The sequence below is a fragment of the Ovis aries genome, chromosome 5 (genome assembly GCF_016772045.2).
Source record: "Ovis aries strain OAR_USU_Benz2616 breed Rambouillet chromosome 5, ARS-UI_Ramb_v3.0, whole genome shotgun sequence".
NCBI classification, from domain to species: Eukaryota; Metazoa; Chordata; class Mammalia; order Artiodactyla; family Bovidae; genus Ovis; species Ovis aries.
Window position 1 is genome coordinate 15113345 of NC_056058.1, and position 20496 is coordinate 15133840.

Genomic DNA, 20496 nt, shown 5'->3' on the forward strand with positions numbered 1-20496 from the left:
AGAAAATTGCAGAGGAAGGTAAACTTCCAAACTCATTCTATGAGGCCACCATCACCCTAATACCAAAACCTGACAAAGATGCCACAAAAAAGAAAACTACAGGCCAATATCACTGATGAACATAGATGCAAAAATCCTTAACAAAATTCTTCAATATCCGCAAATCAATCAATATAATACACCACATTAACAAATTGAAAAATAAAAGCCATATCATTATCTCAGTAGATGCAGAGAAAGTCTTTGACAAAATTCAATATCCATTTATGATAAAAACTCTCCAGAAAGCAGGAATAGAAGGATCACACCTCAACATAATAAAAGCTATATATGACAAACCCACAGCAAACATTATCCTCAATGGTGAAAAATTGAAAGCATTTCGCCTAAAGTCAGGAACAAGACAAGGGCGCCCACTCTCACCACTACTATTCAACATAGTTTTGGAAGTTTTGGCCACAGCAATCAGAGCAGAAAAAGAAATAAAAGGAATCCAGATTGGAAAAGAAGAAGTCAAACTCTCACTGTTTGCAGATGACATGAGCCTCTACATAGAAAACCCTGAAGACTCCACCAGAAAATTACTAGAGCTAATCAGTGAATATAGTAAATTTGCAGGATATAAAATCAACACACAGAAATCCCTTGCATTCCTATTCACTAACAATGAGAAAACAGAAAGAGAAATTGAGGAAACAATTCCATTCACCATTGCAATGAAAAGAATAAAATACTTAGCAATATATCTGCCAAAAGAAACAAAAAACCTATATATAGAAAACTATAAAACACTGATGAAAGAAATCAAAGAGGACACAAATAGATGGAGAAATATACCGTGTTTATGGATTGGAAGAATCAATACAGTGAAAATGAGTATACTACCCAAAGCAATCTATAGATTCAATGCAATCCCTATCAAGCTACCAACGATAGTTTTCAGAGAACTAGAACAAATAATTTCACAATTTGTATGGAAATACAAAACACCTCGAATAGCCAAAGCAATCTTGAGAAAGAAGAATGGAACTGGAGGAATCAACCTGCCTGACTTCAGGCTCTACTACAAAGCCACAGTCATCAAGACAGTATGGTACTGGCACAAAGACAGAAATATAAATCAATGGAACAAAATAGAAAGCCCAGAGATAAATCCACGCCCCTATGGACAGCTTATCTTTGACAAAGGAGGCAAGAATATACAATGGGGTAAAGACAATCTCTTTAACAAGTGATGCTGGGAAAACTGGCCAACCACTTGTAAAAGAATGAAACTAGAACGTTTTCTAACATCATACACAAAAATAAACTCAAAATGGATTAAAGGTCTAAATGTAAGACCAGAAACTATGAAACTCCTAGAGGAGAACATAGGCAAAACACTCTCAGACATAAATCACAGCAGGATCCTCTATGATCCACCTCCCAGAATATTGGAAATAGAAGCAAAAATAACAAATGGGATCTAATTAAAATTAAAAGCTTCTGCACAACAAAGGAAACTATAAGCAAGGTGAAAAGACAGCCTTCAGAATGGGAGAAAATAATAGCAAATGAAGCAACTGACAAACAGCTAATCTCAAAAATATATAAGCAACTCCTGCAGCTCAATTCCAGAAAAATAAGCAACCCAATCAAAAAATGGGCCAAAGAACTAAACAGACATTTCTCCAAAGAAGACATACAGATGGCTAACATACACATGAAAAGATGCTCAACATCACTCATTAACAGAGGAATGCAAATCAAAACCACAATGAGGTACCATTTCACACCAATCAGAATGGCTGCTATCCAAAAGTCTACAAGCAATAAATGCTGGAGAGGCTGTGGAGAAAAAGGAACCCTCTTACACTGTTGGTGGGAATGCAAACTAGTACAGCCACTATGGAGAACAGGGTGGAGATTCCTTTTAAAAACTGGAAATAGAACTGCCTTATGACCCAGCAATCCCACTGCTGGGCATACACACTGAGGAAACCAGAATCAAAAGAGACACGTGCACCTCAACGTTCATTGCAGCACTGTTTATAATAGCCAGGACATGGAAGCAACCTAGATGTCCATCAGCAGATGAGTGGATAAGAAAGCTGTGGTACATATACACAATGGAGTATTACTCAGCCATTAAAAAGAATACATTTGAATCAGTGCTAATGAGGTGGATGAAACTGGAGCCAATTATACAGAGTGAAGTAAGCCAGAAAGAAAAACACCAATAGAGTATACTAATGCATATGTATGGAATTTAGAAAGAAGGTAACGATAACCCTGTATGCGAGACAGCAAAAGAGATGCAGATGTATTGAACAGTCTTTTGGACCCTGTGGGAGAGGGCGAGGGCGGGATGATATGGGAGAACGGCATTGAAACATGTAAAATATCATATGTGAAACGAATCGCCAGTCCAGGTTCGATGCATGATACAGGGTGCTCGAGGCTGGTACACTGGGATGACCCAGAGGGATGGAATGGGGAGGGAGGTGGGAGGCCGGTTCAGGATGGGGAACACTCATGGCAGATTCAAGTCAACGTATGGCAAAACCAATGCAATATTGTAAAGTAAAATAAATAAATTAATTAAAAATTTAAAAAGATATTGTATCTCTTAAGGGATATATAATATGTTTCAATGTGAATTCTACAGCAAAGGTCTGAATTTGAACCTATAAAAATAATTCATAAAAAATGGAAAAAACCCCAAAACCAAAACAAACCATCAGACAAAAAATTAATAAAAGAGCAAACCATGTGGATGCCCCCTGCCCAAGCCACAAGTTTGAAAACAAGATAGAGTATGAGAGTTGAAGTGTCCTTGGTATTTCTACTTAAAGATAATAATATTAAACATTTTTTATTATTTATTTTAAAATTTATTTTTAACTTGAGGATAATTGCTTTTTAAAAATAAAATACTTTTTTTATTTGAAGGATAATTGCTTTACAGAATTTTGTTGTTTTCTGTCAAACCTCAACATGAATCAATAGGTGTACATATATCCCCTCCCTTCTGAAACCCCCTGCCAATCCTACCCCTCTAGGTTGATACAGAGCCCCTGTTCAAGTTTCCTGAGCCATACAGCAAATTCCTGTTGGCTACCTATTTTACATATGGTAATGTAAGTTTCCATGTTTCTCTTTCCATACATCTCACCCTCTCCTCCCCTCTTCCCATGTCTGTATGTCTATTCTCTATGTCTGTTTAAGATAATTGCTTTATGATGTTGGGTTGTTTTCGGCCATACCACAAGGTGAGTCAGCCATAAATATACATATGTCACCTGTCTCTTGAACCTCACCCCCACTACCCCCCACCCCAGTCTACCCCTCAAAGTTGTCACAGAGCACTGAGTTGCACTCTCTGTGTTATATAACAACTCCACACTAGCTATCTATTTTACACATGATAATGTATGTTTCAATGCTACTCTCTCAATTCATCACACCTTCTTGCCCCCACTTCCCTGTGCTGCATCCACAAGTGCATTATCTACGTCTGTGTCTCTATTCCTGCCCTGCAAATAGGTTCATCAGTACCTCTTTTTTTCTAGATTCCATATATACGTGTTAATACACAATATTTGCTTTCCTTAAAAGAGAATAAAATATTTTAAAGACTTACCACTCCAAGGCAAAAAGAGACTTTGAGCCATCATGACAAAATGAAAGCAAAAATAGGAACTTACATCGTCTTTTATCTTTCTCTGGTGTTTCTTGGGGAGAATTGGGGGTTTTGTAACAGCTACTGTGGGACGATCTTCTAGTATTGTAACGTGCAAATGAAGAGAATAGCATTTTTTTCTTTTTTCTTTTTAAATACAGAAACAGAGACAGTTTACTGAAGGCTTCAACTTACTCTGAGATGCATTTAAAAAAATAAGATGAACTAATGAATGTGAATGTGAATGCATTAGTGGTTCAGTTCAGTTCAGTTTCTCAGTCGTGTCTGACTCTTTGCGACCCCATGAATTGCAGCATGCCAGGCCTCCATGTCCATCACCAACTCCCAGAGTTCACTCAGACTCACGTCCATCGAGTCAGTGATGCCATCCAGCCATCTCATCCTCTGTCGTCCTCTTCTCCTCCTGCCCCCAATCCCTCCCAGCATCAGAGTCTTTTCCAATGAGTCAACTCTTCGCATGAGGTGTCCAAAGTAAAGTACTGGAGTTTCAGGTTTAGCATCATTCCTTCCAAAGAACACCCAGGACTGATCTCCCTTATAATGGACTGGTTGGATCTCCTTGCAGTCTAAGGGACTCTCAAGAGTCTTCTCCAACACCACAGTTCAAAAGCACCAATTCTTTGGCACTCAGCTTTCTTCACAGTCAAACTCTCACATCCATACATGACTACTGGAAAAACCATAGCCTTGACTAGACAGACCTTTGTTGGCAAAGTGATGTCTCTGCTTTTAAATATGCTATCTAGGTTGGTCATAACTTTTCTTCCAAGGAGTAAGCGTCTTTTAATTTCATGGCTGCAATCACCATCTGCAGTGATTCAGTCATGTCTAACTGTTTGTGACCCCATGGACCATAGCCCATGAAAGGAGAGAGCAATGCAGACATGGAGACACACTGTAAACACAAGTAAAACATTCGCTGAAGATTGCAGGTCCATGTGCAGGACCCTCAGTTTGCTCCCACACCAGAAATGGCAATTGGTTTATAATTTGCCTCCAGCTGCGAAAGTGTGAAGTTATTTTTAGTCCCCTATAGTTTCTTTGCATTTTGTTTTTCAGGGAGATGTTTGTCTAGGTGGAATCACTGCAACAAACGGTCCCAGGTCCCAGCCTTTCTCAGGTACATGGGCATTCATTGTAAAATTCTTGCAGTTTGGCAAGTTTTCATAATAAAGTGATGTTAAAAAATCTTAAAGTACATTTCTTATAGAAATCTTAGAAAACCTGGATTTAAAAAAGAATAAAATAAAAGCTACATCTAATCTCTATGCTCAGAGCTCCTACTAATGTTAGAAAATTTTAATTAAACTCAGCATAATTTTTTCTGTATCTTGGGATTATTGACATTGGAGTTGGGTTATTCTTTGCTGTAGGAGTCAGCTGTAAACTCCACCCACTAGGTGCTAGAAGTACCACCCCCCTCCCCAAATGTGATAGCCAAAACACTGTCTCACCTCCCACTCCCCCATCCTAACGTTTCTCCTCCTCCCCCCTGGTAACCAGTAGTTTATACTTTACATCTGTGAGTCAGTTTCTTTTTTGCTATATATATTCACCCATTTCTTGTATTTCTTAGATCCCACCTCTAAGTCATATCATACAGTTTTTGTCTTTCTCTGTTTGACTTATTTCATTTAGCCTAATGCCCTCCAAGTACATCCATGTTGCTGCAAATGGCAAATTTTCATTCTTTTCTATGGTTCAGTAGCATTCCACTGTGTGTGTGTGTATATGTACACCCTTCAACAACACAAGGAACAACTCTACATATGGACATCACCAGATGGTCAATACTGAAATCAGATTGATTATATTCTTTGCAGCCAAAGATGGAGAAGCTCTATATAATCAGCGGCGGGGGGGGGGGGGGCGGTGAGGGGAGGTGCTGTGGGGGGGTGGAGACTGGGAGCTGACTGTGACTCAGATCATGAACTCCTTATTGTCAAATTGAAGAAAAAAGGGGAAAACCACTAGGCCATTCAGCTGTCACCTAAATCAAATCCCTTATGCTTATACAGTGGAAGTGATAAATAGATTCAAGAAATTAGATCTGATAGAGTGCCTGAAGAACTATAGATGGAGGTTTGTAACATTGTACAGGAGGTGGTGATCTAAACGTTCCCCAAGAAAAAGAAATGCAAAAGACAAAATGGTTGTCTGAAGAGGCCTTACAAATAGCTGAAGAAAGAAGAGAAGTGAAAGGTAAACAAGAAAAGGAAAGATATCCAAGCAGGGGAGATAAGAAAGCCTTTCTAAGTGACCATTACAAAGAAATAGAGGAAAACAACAGAATGGGGAAGACTAGAGATCTCTTCAAGAAAATTAGAGACAACAAGGGAATATTTCATGCAAAGATGGGCACAATAAAGGACAGAAATGGTACAGACCTAAGAGAAGCAGAAGCTATTAAGAAGATGTGGCAAGAATACACAGAAGAACTATACAAAAAAGATCTTCATGACCCAGATAACAATGATGGTGTAATGACTCCCCTAGAGCCAGACATCATGGAGCAAAGCCAAGTGGGCCTTAGGAAGCATCACTATGAACAAAGCTAGTGGAAGTGATGGAATTCCAGCTGAGCTATTTCAAATCCTAAAAGATGCTGCTGCTAAAATCCTGCACTCAATATGCCAGAAAATTTGGAAAACTCAGCAGTGGCCACAGGACTGGAAAAGGTCAGTTTCATTCCTTTTGGGAATGTCAAAGAATGCTCAAACTACTGCACAATTGCACACATCAAAGTAGTTCTCAAAATTCTCCAAGCTAGGCTTCAATAGTATACGATCTGAGAACTTCCAGATGATCAAACTGGATTTAGAAAAGGCAGAGGAACCAGAGATCAAATTGCCAGCATCCATTGGATCATAGAAAAAACAAGAGAATTCCAGAAAAACATCTACTTCTGCTTTATTGACTTGGCTAAATCCTTTGACTGTGTGGATCGAACAATCTGTGGGAAATTCTGAAAGAGATGAGAATACCAGACCACCTGACCTGCCTCTTGAGAGACCTGTATGCAGGTCAAGAAGCAACAGTTAGGTCCAGACATGGAACAATGAACTGGTTCCAAATTGGGAAAGGAATATGTCAAGGCTGTATATTGTTACCCTGGTTATTTAACTTCAAAGCAGAATACATCATGAGAAACACTGGGGTGGATGAAGCTCAAGCTGGAATCAAGATTGTTGGGAGAAATATCAATAACCTCAGATATGCAGATGACCCTACCCTTATGGCAGAAAGTGAAGAGGAACTAAAGAACCTCTTGATAAAAGTGAAACAGGAGAGTGAAAAAGCTGGTTTAAAACTCAACATTCAAAAAATGAAGATCATGGAATTTAGAAAGATGGTAATGATAACCCTGTATGTGAGACAGCAAAAGAGACACAGATGTATAGAACAGTCTTTTGGACTCTGTGGGAGAGGGAGAGGGTGGGATGATTTTGGGTAATGGCATGGAAACATGTATAATATCATATAAGAAACGAATCGTCAGTCCAGGTTCAATACAGGATGCTTAGGGCTGGTGCACTGGGATGACCCAGAAGGATGGTACAGGGAGGGAGGTGGGAGGGGGGTTCAGGGTGGCGAACAAGTGTACGCCCATGGCGGATTCATGTTGATGTGTGGCAGAACCAATACAATATTGTAAAGTAATTAGCCTCCAATTAAAATAAATAAATTTAAATTAAAAAAAAAGATCATGGCATCTGGTCCCATCACTCCATGGCACATAGATGGGGAAACAATGATGGATTTTATTTTTTTGGTCTCCAAAATTACTACAGATGGTGATGACAGCCGTGAAATTAAAAGATGCTCGCTCCTTGGAAGAAAAGCTATGACAGACCCAGATAGGATATCAAAAATCAGAGACATTACTTTGCTGACCAAAGTCTATATAGTCGAAGCTATGTTTTTTTCCAGTAGTCATGTATGGATGTGAGAGTTGGACTATAAAGAAAGCTGCACGCTGAAGAATTGAAGTTTTTGAACTGTGGTATTGGAGAAGACTCTTGAGAGTCCCTTGGACTGCAAGGAGATCCAACCAGTCCATCCTAAAGGAAATCAGTCCTTAGTGTTCATTGGAAGGAGTGATGTTGAAGCTGAAACTCCAATACTTTGGCCACCTGATGTGGATAGCTGACTCATTTGAAAAGACCCTGATCCTGGGAAAGATTGGGGGCAGGAGGAGAAGGGGACGACAGAGGATGAGATGGTTGGATGGCATCACCGACTCAATGGATATGAATTTGAGCAAGCTTCAGGAGATGGTGATGGCCAAGGAAACCTGGTATGCTGCAGTCCGTGGGGTTGCAAAGAATCAGACAAGACTGAGCAACTGAACAACCACAACAAATATATATATATATATGTGTGTGTGTGTGTGTGTGTGTATATACATGTATATACATATATGTACACATGTATATATACATATATATATACACACACACACATACACACTACATCTTTTTTCCATTCCTCTGTTGATGGACACTCAGGTTACTTCCATATCTTAGCAATAGTCAATAGTGCTATGAACTTTAGGGTACATAGCACCTTTAGGGTATATCTTTTCAATTAAGTGGTTTTGATAATCCACAATAAGTGGTTTCTTGAAGGATATGTGATTTCAGATGATTCTGGAGAGATTAATTAAGTCTTGACACATAAAGGAGCATGATGAGTAAGTGGGCATCAGGGCTAATATTCATAATTTAGTTCATGGACCAACAACCCTGCCAGGTTGGAAGTTCAAAGTCCAAACAGGGCCAGGAATATCAGGGTGTTAGTTTCCATTCTGATCTGATATTTCTGACCAAAATAAACTTGCAAATTTGAGGGGAAGGGTGGGGAGGAATCAGAAGAAGGAAGTCTCTTTTCTTCTGCTTTTCTAAGAAATATGATGTCTGCATATTAGCTTTTACTTAGAGGCTGCTTTTCAGTCAAGCCCTACAAAGAGGAAGTTATCGAATCACTGAGCTGATCTCTTCCAGATGGAGGCCCAAGTTTGTGAGATGCTGAATGTCCCACTATGGCCTTTCTCTCTGTGTTCACCTCTCAGCCCCAACATATGCCCAATAACAACTTGATCATGCTATATTCTCCACCTGAATCTTACTTCCTTCCATCAGAGACCAGATCAATGCCTTTCATTCATAGAAGGCTATTTCTATCTTCTTTTCTTTTAATTAAATTTTTTACATACAAAAATGCCTTGCATAATGAATATATACAACTCGATGAGTTTGTAGATTAGTACACACTCGTAAGATCATCATTGATGCCAAAATATTGCTTCTCTGTACACAATGCTGAAATAAGATATGGAGACAGAGTTTTGAAGGAGAAAGAAAGAGTGGATTTATTCTTTGTCTGGCAAAGAGGGAGTATAGTGAGCTAGTGTCTCAGGAAGTGTTCTCCCTTCTCCAGGGGGAGGCCAATCAAGACATGGAAATCTTTTCAGCCCCTCAGAATATTCTGCAATGCCCCTTCTGGTCACTACCATCTTCCCAACCCTGGAATTAACCCATCTCCTGATTTCCACCAAAACCAGATTATTTTTGCCTGTTCTTGAACTTTTTATAAATAGACTCAAACCATCTGTTTTCCCTTCAATTGCTCTTCTTTTGTTAATTTCTGTCTATTAGATTTATCCATGTTGGGGCATGTTGCTGTGTTTTGTCCTTTTTCATTAGTATATAGGATTCCATCCCATGAATATACCCTAATCTATTTATCCATGCATATCTATTGGTGTATATGGGTACTCATTTCTCTTGGGAATATGCCTAGGAGTGAAATCACACACACATACAGCAAAAAGTATATATAGGTAACTATAGATAGGGATAAAGATTACAGAGATACAGTTCAGTTCAGTTCAGTCACTCAGTCGTGAGCGACCCCATGAATCACAGCACGCCAGGCCTCTCTGTCCATCACCAACTCCCAGAGTTCACTCAGACTCACGTCCATCGAGTCAGTGATGCCATCCAGCCATCTCATCCTCTGTTGTCCCCTTCTCTTCCTGCCCCCAATCCCTCCCAGCATCAGAGTCTTTCCATTGAGTCAACTCTTCTCATGAGGTGGTCAAAGTACTGGAATTTCAGCTTTAGCATCATTCCTTCCAAAGAAATCCCAGGGCTGATCTCCTTCAGAATGGACTGGTTGGATCTCCTTGCAGTCCAAGGGACTCTCAAGAGTCTTCTCCAACACCACAGTTCAAAAGCATCCATTCTTCAGTGCTCAGCTTTCTTCACAGTCCAACTCTCACATCCATACACGACCACTGGAAAAACCATAGCCTTGACTAGACGGACCTTAGTCGGCAAAGTAATGTCTCTGCTTTTGAATATGCTATCTAGGTTGGTCAGAACTTTTCTTCCAAGGAGTAAGTGTCTTTTAATTTCATGGCTACAGTCACCATCTGCAGTGGTTCTGGAGCCCAAAAAAATAAAGTCTGACACTGTTTCCACTGTTTCCCCATCTATTTCCCATGAAACGATGGGACCAGATGCCATGATCTTCCTTTTCTGAATGTTGAGCTTTAAGCCAACTTTTTCACTCTCCTCTTTCACTTTCATCAAGAGGCTTTTTAGTTCCCCTTCACTTTCTGCCATAAGGGTGGTGTCATCTACATATCTGAGGTTATTGATATTATTCCTGGCAATCTTGATTCCAGCTTGTGTTTCTTCCAGCCCAGAGCTTTTCATGATGTACTCTGCATAGAAGTTAAATAAGCAGGATGAGAATATACAGCTTTGACGTACTCCTTTTCCTGTTTGGAACCAGTCTGTTGTTCCATGTCCAGTTCTAACTGTTGGTTCCTGACCTGCATATAGGTTTCTCAAGAGGCAGGTCAGGTGGTCTGGTATTCCCATCTCTTTCAGAATTTTCCACAGTTTATTGTGATCCACACAGCCAAAGGCTTTGGCATAGTCAGTAAAGCAGAAATAGATGTTTTTTTTCTGGAACTCTCTTGCTTTTTTCAATGATCCAGAGGATGTGGCAATTTGATCTCTGGTTCCTCTGCCTTTTCTAAAACCAGCGTGAACATCTGGAGGTTCATGGTTCATGTATTGCTGAAGGCTGGCTTGGAGAATTTTAAGCATTACTTTACTAGTGTGTGAGATGAGTGCAATCTGCAATCTGAATGCAGAGTTCCAAAGAATAGCAAGAAGAGATAAGAAAGCCTTCCTAAGAGATCAGTGCAAAGAAATAGAGGGAAACAACAGAATGGGAAAGACTAGAGATCGCTTCAAGAAAATTAGAGATACCAAGGGAATATTTTATGCAAAGATGGGCTCGATAAAGGACAGAAATGTTATGGACCTAACAGTAGCAAAAGATATTAAGAAGAGGTGGCAGGAATACACAGAAGAGCTGTACAAAAAAGATCTTCATGACCAAGATAATCACAATGGTGTGGTCACTCACCTAGAACCAGACATCCTGGAATGTGAAGTCAAGTGGGCCTTAGAAAGCATCACTATGAACAAAGCTAGTGAAGGTGATGGAATTCCAGTTGAGCTATTTCAAATCCTGAAAGAGATACAGTAGATGTGGCCAAATAATTTTCCAAAGTTTTTACACCAACATTTATTTTTTCTCCCACATTTCTTAAATGACCTGCGCTGAGAAATGGGGTGCTTTAATTATTAGGTTTCTGGTTGCTATACTTGCTTCCTAGATACTGATGAGTATTTTTTCCCAGGCTAGGTTGTTTAGTTCTGTAAGAGTGGCACCCTGATGCATGTTGCTGCAAAAACTCACTTCCCCCATTTTCTTCCTGTGGTACTAGCAGAACTCAGGGTGCAAACAAAGGATGAATGTGTGTTTGGTTATTTTTTTAAATTAATTTATCTTTTATTGAAGGATGATTGCTTTACAGAATTTTTGCTGTTTTCTGTCAAACCTCAGCATGAATCAGCCATAGGTATACATATATTCCTTCTCTTTTGAACCTCCCTCCCATCTCCCTCCCCATCCCACTCCTATAGGTTGATACGGAGCACCTGTGTGAGTTCCCTGAGACATAGAGCAAATTCCCTTTGGCTATCTATTTTACATATGGTAATGTAAGTTTCCATGTTACTCTTTCCATACATCTCACTCTCTTCTCCCCTCTCCCCATGTCCATAAGCCTATTCTCTATGTCTGTTTCTCCATCTAGATTACATATATGTGTTAGAATATAATACTTCTCTTTCTGACTCACTCTGTATAATAGGTTCTAGCTTCACCTACCTCATTAGAACTGACTCAAATGTGTTCCTTTTTATGGCTGAATGATATTCCACTGTGTATATGTACCACAACTTCTTTATCCACTCATCTGTTGCTGTGCATCTAGGTTGCTTCCAGTTCTAGCTATTGTAAACAGTGCTGCAATGAACAGTGGGATACATGTGTCTTTTCCAATTTTGGTTTCCTCAGGGTATATGCCTAGGAGTGGGATTGCTGCATCAGAGTGGTTTTATTCCTAGTTTTTTCAGGAATCTCCATACTGGCTTCCATAGTGTCTGTATCAATCTATATTCCCACCAACAGTGCAATAGCACCCCTTTCTCCACACCCTCTCCAGCATTTATTGTTTGTAGACTTTTTGGTGATGGCCATTCTGACTGATGTGAGGTGATATCTCATTGTAGTTTTGATTTGCATTTCTCTAATAATGAGTGATGTTGAGCATCTTTTCATGTGTTGTTAGCCATCTGTATGTCTTCTTTGGAGAAATGTCTGTTTAAGTCTTTTTCTCACTTTTTGATTGGGTTGTTTGTTTTTCTGATATTGAGTTGTATGAGCTGCTTGTATATTTTGGAAATTAATCCTTTGTTAGTTGCTTCATTTGCTATTATTTTCTCCCATTCTGAGGGTTTTCCTTTCACCTTGTTTATAGTTTCCTCTGCTGTGCAAAAACTTTATTTTTAATCAGGTCCCACTTGTTTACTTTTGTTTTTATTTCTTTTACTCTAGGAGGTGGGTCATAGAGGATCTTGCTTTGATTTATATCATTGAAAGTTCTGCCTATGTTTTCCTCTAAGAGTTCTATAGCTTCTGGTCTTACATTTAGGTCTTTAATCCATTTTGCATATGGTGTTAGGAGGTACTCTAACTTTATTCTTTTACATGTAACTGTCCAGTTTTCCCAGCACAATTTATTGAAGATGCTGTCTTTGCCTCATTGTATATTCTTGCCTCCTTTGTAAAAAACCAGGTATCCATAGGTGTATGGGTTTATTTCTGGGCTTTCTATCTTGTTCCATTGGTCTATATTTCTATTTTTGTGCCAGTACCATACTGTCTTTATGACTGTAGCTTTGTAGTATAATTTGAAGTCAGGAAGGTTGATTCCTCCAGCTCCATTCTTCTTTCTCAAGACTGCTTTGGCTATTTGGGGTCTTTCTTGTTTCTATATGAATTGTGAAAATTTTTTGTTCTAGTTTTATGAAAAATGCCATTGGTAATTTGATAAGGAATCACATTGAATCTGTAGGTTGCATTTGATAGCATAGTCATTCTCACAATATTGATTCTTCCTACCCAGGAACATGGAATATCTCTCTATCTCTTTATGTCATCTTTGATTTCTTTCATTAGTGTCTTATAATTTTCTGTGTACAGTTCTTTTGTTTCCTTAGGTAAGTTTATTCCTAGATATTTAATTCTTCTTGTTTCAGTGGTGAATGGGATTGATTCCTTAATTTCTCTTTCCAATATATTCACTGTTAGTATATAGAAATGCAAGTGATTTCTGTGTATTGACTTTGTATCCTGCTGCTGCTGCTGCGACTAAGTCGCTTCAGTCGTGTCTGATTCTGTGCGACCCCATAGACAGCAGCCCACCAGGCTCCTCCGTTCCTGGGATTCTCCAGGCAAGAATACTGGAGTGGGTTGCCATTTCCTTCTCCAATGCATACATACATGCTAAGTTGCTTCAGTTGTGTTTGACTCTGTGGGACCGTATGGACAGCAGCCCACCAGGCTCCTCCATCCACAGGATTCTCTAGGCAAGAATACTGCAATGGGTTGCCATTTCTTTCTCTTGCAACTTTGCTAAATTCACTGATTAGTTCTAGTAATTTTCTGATACTATCTAGGGTTTTCGATGTATAGTATCATCTCATCTGCAAACAGTGAGAGCTTTACTTCGTCTTTTCTGATGTGGATTCCTTTTATTTCTTTTTCTTCTCTGATTGTTGTAGCTAGGACTTCCAGAACTATGTTGAGTAACAGTGGTAAAAGTGGACACCCTCGTTTTCCTTCTGATCTTAGGGGAATGCTTTCAGTTTTCACCATTGAGAATAATGTTTGCTGAAGGTTTATCATATATGGCCTTTGCTATGTTGAGGCAGGTTCCTTCTATGCCCATTTTTTGAAGAGTTTTAATCATAAATGTCAAAGGTTTTTCTGGCCTCTACTGAGATTATCATATGGTTTTTATTTTTCAATCTATTAATATGGCATATCACATTGATTTATTTGTGTATATTGAAGAATCCTTGCATCCCTGGAATAAACCCAACTTGATCATGGTGTATGAGCTTTTTGAAGTGTTGCTGAATTCTGTTTGCCAAAATTTTGCTGATGATTTTTGCATATATGTTCATCAGTGATATTGGCCTATAGTTTTCTTTTTTTGTGTTGTCTTTGTCTGGTTTTGGTATCAGGGTGATGGTGGCCTTGTGGAGTGAGTTGGGAAGTGTTCCTTCCTCTCCAATTTTTGAAAGAGTTTTAGAAGGATGGGCAAGTATCTCTTCTCTAAATGTTTGATAGAATTCTCCTGTGAAGCCATCTGGTCCTCAGTCTTTGTTTTGGGGGAGATTTTTGATCACAGCTTCAATTTCAGTGCTTGCAATTGGGTTGTTCATAATTTTCTCTTTCTTCCTGGTTCAGTCTTGGAAGATTGAACTTTTCTAAGAGTCTGTCCATTTCTTCCAGGTTATCTATTTTATTGCCATATAGTTGTTCATAATTGTCTCTTATAATCCTTTGAATTTCTACATTGTCTGTTGTAACCTCTCCTTTTTAATTTCTAATTTTGTTGACTTGATTTTTCTCTCTTTTTTTTCTTGATGAGTCTGGCTAAAGGTCTGTTCATTTTGTTTATCTTCTCAAATACCAGCTTTTAGTTTTATTAATCTTTACTATTGTTTCTTTCATCTCTTTTTCATTTATTTCTGCTTGGATCTTTATGGTTGCTTTCCTTCTACTAATTTTGTTTTGTTTTGTTTTTTTTTTCTTCTGTTGTTGTTCTCCTTCTTTTTCCAGTTGTTTTAGGTGTGAAGTTAGGTTGTCTATTCGAAGTTTTTCTTGTTTCTTGAGGTAGGATTGTATTGCTATAAACTTCCCTGTTAGGACTGCTTTTGCAGCATCCCACAGGTTTTGAGTTGTTGTGTTTTCATTGTCATTTTTTTCTAGAAAATTTTAAATTTCCCTTTCGATTTCTTTAGTAACCTGTTGGTTATTTAGAAATGTGTTGTTTAATCTCCATGAGTTTGTGTTTCTTACACTTTTTTTCTTGTAATTGATATCTAGTCTCATAGCATCATGGTCAGAGAAGATGCTTGATATGATTTCAATTTTCTTAAATTTAGTGAGGCTTGATTGGTGACCCATGGTATGGTCTATCCTGGAGAATATTCCATGTGCACTTGAGAAGAAGTTGTATTCTTCCGTATTTGGATGGAATGTCCTGAAGATATCAATGAGATACAGCTCATCTAATGTATCATTTTAGACTTGTGTTTCTGCATTAATTATGTTTTGATGATCTGTCTATTGATGAGTGGACTAAAGTCTCCTCCTATTATTGTGTTACTGTCAATTTCTCCTTTTATGTCTGTTAGTGTTTGTCTTATGTATTGAGGTGCTCCTATGTTGGCTGCATAGATATTTCTAATTGTTATGTCTTCCTCTTGGATTGATCCCTTGATCATTATGTAGTGAACTTCCTTATCTCTTGTAATATTCTTTATTTTAATGTCTATTTTGTCTGATAGGAGGATTGCTACTCTAGCTTTATTTTGCTTCCCATTTGCATGGGATATATTTTTCCATCCTTTCACTTTCAGTCTATATGTGTCTTGAGGTCTGAAGTGGGTTCCTTGTAGACAGCATATATATGAGTCTTGTTTTTGTATCCATTCAGCCAGTTTGTGTCTTTTGGTTGGAGCATTTAATCCATTTACATTTAAAATAATTATTGATATATATGTTCCTATTGCCATTTTCTTAATTGTTTGGGGTTGATTTTGTAGATCTTTTTTCTTCTCTTGTATTTCTTTAAAAAAATTTTTTTTAAAAATTTTTATTTTTACTTTATTTTGCTTTACAATACTATATTGGTTTTGCCATACATTGACATGAATCCACCACGGGTGTACATGCCTTCCCAAACATGAACCCCCCTCCCACCTCCCTCCCCATAACATCTCTCTGGGTCATCACCGTGCACCAGCCCCAAGCATGCTGTATCCTGCGTCGGACATAGACTGGTGATTCGATTCTTACATGATAGTATACATGTTACAATGCCATTCTCCCAAATCATCCCACCCGCTCCCTGTCCCTCTGAGTCCAAAAGTCCGTTATACACATCTGTGTCTTTTTTGCTGTCTTGCATACAGGGTCGTCATTGCCATCTTTCCAAATTCCATATATATGTGTTAGTATTCTGTATTGGTGTTTTTCTTTCTGGCTTACTTCACTCTGTATAATCGGCTCCAGTTTCATCCATCTCATCAGAACTGATTCAAATGTATTCTTTTTAATGGCTGAGTAATACTCCATTGTGTATATGTACCACAGCTTTCTTATCCATTCATCTGCTGATGGACATCTAGGTTGTTTCCATGTCCTGGCTATTATAAACAGTGCTGCGATGAACATTGGGGTACATGTATCTCTTTCAATTCTGGTTTCCTCGGTGTGTATGCCCAGCAGTGGGATTGCTGGGTCATAAGGTAGTTCTATTTGCAATTTTTAAAGGAATCTCCACACTGTTCTCCAAAGTGGCTGTACTAGTTTGCATTCCCACCAACAGTGTAAGAGGGTTCCCTTTTCTCCACACCCTCTCCAGCATTTATTGCTGACAGATTTTTGGATCGCAGACATTCTGACTGGTGTGAAGTAGTACCTCATTGTGGTTTTGATTTGCATTTCTCTAATAATGAGTGATGTTGAGCATCTTTTCATGTGTTTGTTAGCCATCCGTATGTCTTCTTTGGAGAAATGTCTATTTAGTTCTTTGGCCCATTTTTTGATTGGGTCGTTTATTTTTCTGGAATTGAGCTGCATAAGTTGCTTGTATATTTTTGAGATTAGTTGTTTGTCAGTTGTTTCATTTGCTATTATTTTCTCCCATTCAGAAGGCTGTCTTTTCACCTTGCTTATATTTTCCTTTGTTGTGCAGAAGCTTTTAATTTTAACTAGATCCCATTTGTTTATTTTTGCTTTTATTTCCAGTATTTTGGGAGGTGGATCATAGAGGATCCTGCTGTGATTTATGTCGGAGAGTGTTTTGCCTATATTCTCCTCTAGGAGTTTTATAGTTTCTGGTCTTACATTTAGATCTTTAATCCATTTTGAGTTTATTTTTGTGTGCGGTGTTAGAAAGTGATCTAGTTTCATTCTTTTACAAGTGGTTGACCAGTTTTCCCAGCACCACTTGTTAAAGAGATTGTCTTTACTCCATTGTATATTCTTGCCTCCTTTGTCAAAGATAAGGTGTCCATATGTGTGTGGATTTATCTCTGGGCTTTCTATTTTGTTCCATTGATCTATATGTCTGTCTTTGTGCCAGTACCATACTGTCTTGATGACTGTGGCTTTGTAGTAGAGCCTGAAGTCAGGCAGGTTGATTCCTCCAGTTCCATTCTTCTTTCTCAAGATTACTTTGGCTATTCAAGGTTTTTTGTATTTCCATACAAATCTTGAAATTATTTGTTCTAGTTCTGTGAAAAATATGGCTGGTAGCTTGATAGGAATTGCATTGAATTTGTAAATTGCTTTGGGTAGTATACTCATTTTCACTATATTGATTCTTCCGATCCATGAACATGGTATATTTCTCCATCTGTTAGTGTCCTCTTTGATTTCTTTCATCAGTGTTTTATAGTTTTCTATATATAGGTCTTTAGTTTCTTTAGGTAGATATATTGCTAAATATTTTATTCTTTTCATTGCAATGGTGAATGGAATTGTTCCCTTAATTTCTTTTTCTACTTTCTCATTATTAGTGTATAGGAATGCAAGGGATTTCTGTGTGTTGATTTTATATCCTGAAACTTTACTATATTCATTGATTAGCTCTAGTAATTTTCTAGTGGAGTCTTTAGGGTTTTCTATGTAGAGGCTCATGTCATCTGCAAACAGTGAGAGTTTTACTTCTTCTTTTCCAATTTGGATTCCTTTTATTTCTTTTTCTGCTCTGATTGCTGTGGCCAAAACTTCCAGAACTATGTTGAATAGTAGTGGTGAAAGTGGGCACCCTTGTCTTGTTCCTGACTTTAGGGGAAATGCTTTCCATTTTTCACCATTGAGGATAATGTTTGCTGTGGGTTCGTCATATATAGCTTTTATTATGTTGAGGTATGCTCCTTCTATTCCTGCTTTCTGAAGAGTTTTTATCATAAATGGATGTTGAATTTTGTCAAAGGCTTTCTCTGCATCTATTGAGATAATCAGATGGCTTTTATTTTTCAATTTGTTAATGTGGTGAATTACATTGATTGATTTGCGGATATTGAAGAATCCTTGCATCCCTGGGATAAAGCCCACTTGGTCATGGTGTATGATCTTTTTAATGTGTTGTTGGATTCTGATTGCTAGAATTTTGTTGAGGATTTTTGCATCTATATTCATCAGTGATATTGGCCTGTAGTTTTCTTTTTTTGTGGCATCTTTGTCAGGTTTTGGTATTAGGATGATGGTGGCCTCATAAAATGAGTTTCGAAGTTTCCCTTCCTCTGCAATTTTCTGGAAGAGTTTGAGTAGGATAGGTGTTAGCTCTTCTCTACATTTTTGGTAGAATTCAGCTGTGAAGCCGTCTGGACCTGGGCTTTTGTTTGCTGGAAGATTTCTGATTACAGTTTCAATTTTCGTGCTTGTGATGGGTCTGTTAAGATTTTCTATTTCTTCCTGGTTCAGTTTTGGAAAATTGTACTTTTCTAAGAATTTATCCATTTCTTCCAGGTTGTCCATTTTATTGGCATATAACTGCTGATAGTAGTCTCTTATGATCATTTGTATTTCTGTGTTGTCTGTTGTGATCTCTCCATTTTCATTTCTAATTTTATTGATTTGATTTTTCTCTCTTTGCTTCTTGATGAGTCTGGCTAATGGTTTGTCAGTTTTATTTATCCTTTCAAAGAACCAGCTTTTGGCTTTGTTGATTTTTGTTATGGTCTCTTTTGTTTCTTTTGCATTTATTTCTCTGTTGTATTTCTTGACTATATAAGCCCTTTTAACATTTGTTGTAAAGCTGGTTTGCTGGTACTGAATTCTCTTGACTTTTGCTTGTCTGAAAAGCTTTTTATTTCTCCATCAATTTTGATGAGATCCTTGGTAGGTATAGGAATCTTGGTTGTAACTTTTTCCCTTTCAGTAGTTTAAATATATCCTGCCATTCCCTTCTGGCCTGCAGAGTTTCTGCTGAAAGATCAGCTGTTAAGCATAAGGGATTTCCCTTGTATGTTACTTGTTGCTTCTCCCTTGCTGCTTTTAATATTCTTTCTTTGTGTTTAATCTTTGTTAGTTTGATTAGTATGTGTCTTGGCATGTTTCTCCTTGGGTTATCCTGTATGAGATTCTTTGTACTGCTTGGACGTGATTGATTATTTCCTTTTCCATGTTGGGGAAATTTTCAACTATAATCTCTTCAAAAATTTTCTCATATCCTTTCTTTTTCTCTTCTTCTTCTGGGACCCCTTTAATTCAAATGTTGGTGCTTTTGATATTGTCCCAGAGGTCTCTGAGACTGTCCTCAGTTATTTTCATTCTTTTTACTTTATTCTGCTTTTCAGAAGTTATTTCCACCATTTTATCTTCCAGCTCACTGATTTGTTCTTCTGCTTCAGATATTCTGCTATTGATTCCTCCTATAGTATTTTTAGTTTCAGTAATTGTGCTGTATGTCTCTGTATGCTTATTCTTTCATTCTTCTAGGTCTTTGTTAATTGATTCTTGCATTTTCTCCATTTTGTTTTCAAGTTTTTTTTTAAAAAAATCATCTTTACTATCATTATTCTAAATTCTTTTTTAGGTAGTTTGCCTGTTTCCTCTTCACTTATTTGGACTTCTGTGTTCTAGTTTGTTCCTTCATTTTCTTTTCTTTTTTCATATTTCTCTGCCTTTTCATTTTTATTTTTTTAACTTATTGTGTTTGAGGTCTCCTTTTCCCAGGCTTCAAGGAAAGTTGAATTCTTTCCTTGAAGAAGGCTGACTTGTTTCTTCCCTTTGGTTTCTGCCCTCCTAATGTTGGTCCAGTGGTTTGTATGGTGTGGCCAACACTGAAATCCAGGACCCTGGCTGGCTCTTATGAGCAAGCAGCCTTGCAAGTTTGAGCACAATCATTTATCTTTCTGGTCCACTGTTTCCTCTTCTGCAGAATGTGGAGTTAGCTGACCCTTCAGTCTCTCTACATCTGGGAAGCTTGGAAACCTGCCCTGAAGTCTACCAGTAGTTTTCTTCTCTTCATCAATTAACAAATATCTGTGGATGTGCCCACATGCTCTGGCTCCTTGCTGTATACATTTGGTTGATCATTAACCTGGTTTTCTCTATTTATGTTTTCTCTTTTCAAG

At 38.1% G+C, this 20496-nt stretch overlaps 1 protein-coding gene across 4 annotated transcripts in view; it reads right to left on the bottom strand.

The window, feature by feature from the left end:
- The window catches only part of LOC101106326 (adhesion G protein-coupled receptor E3-like), a 142939-nt gene that overhangs the window by 62154 nt on the left and 60289 nt on the right, over positions 1 to 20496 (bottom strand). For 3 of the 4 annotated variants that reach the window (XM_042250047.2, XM_042250048.2, XM_060416302.1), the window contains exon 1: positions 3623 to 3670. The exons of the other annotated variant lie outside the window; for it this stretch is intronic. In XM_042250047.2, coding sequence (XP_042105981.1) covers positions 3623 to 3656 — 34 coding nt within the window. In that variant the 5' untranslated portion in view covers positions 3657 to 3670. Of the gene's footprint in view, positions 1 to 3622; positions 3671 to 20496 lie in introns of those variants that run through there. 4 annotated transcript variants of the gene reach the window in all.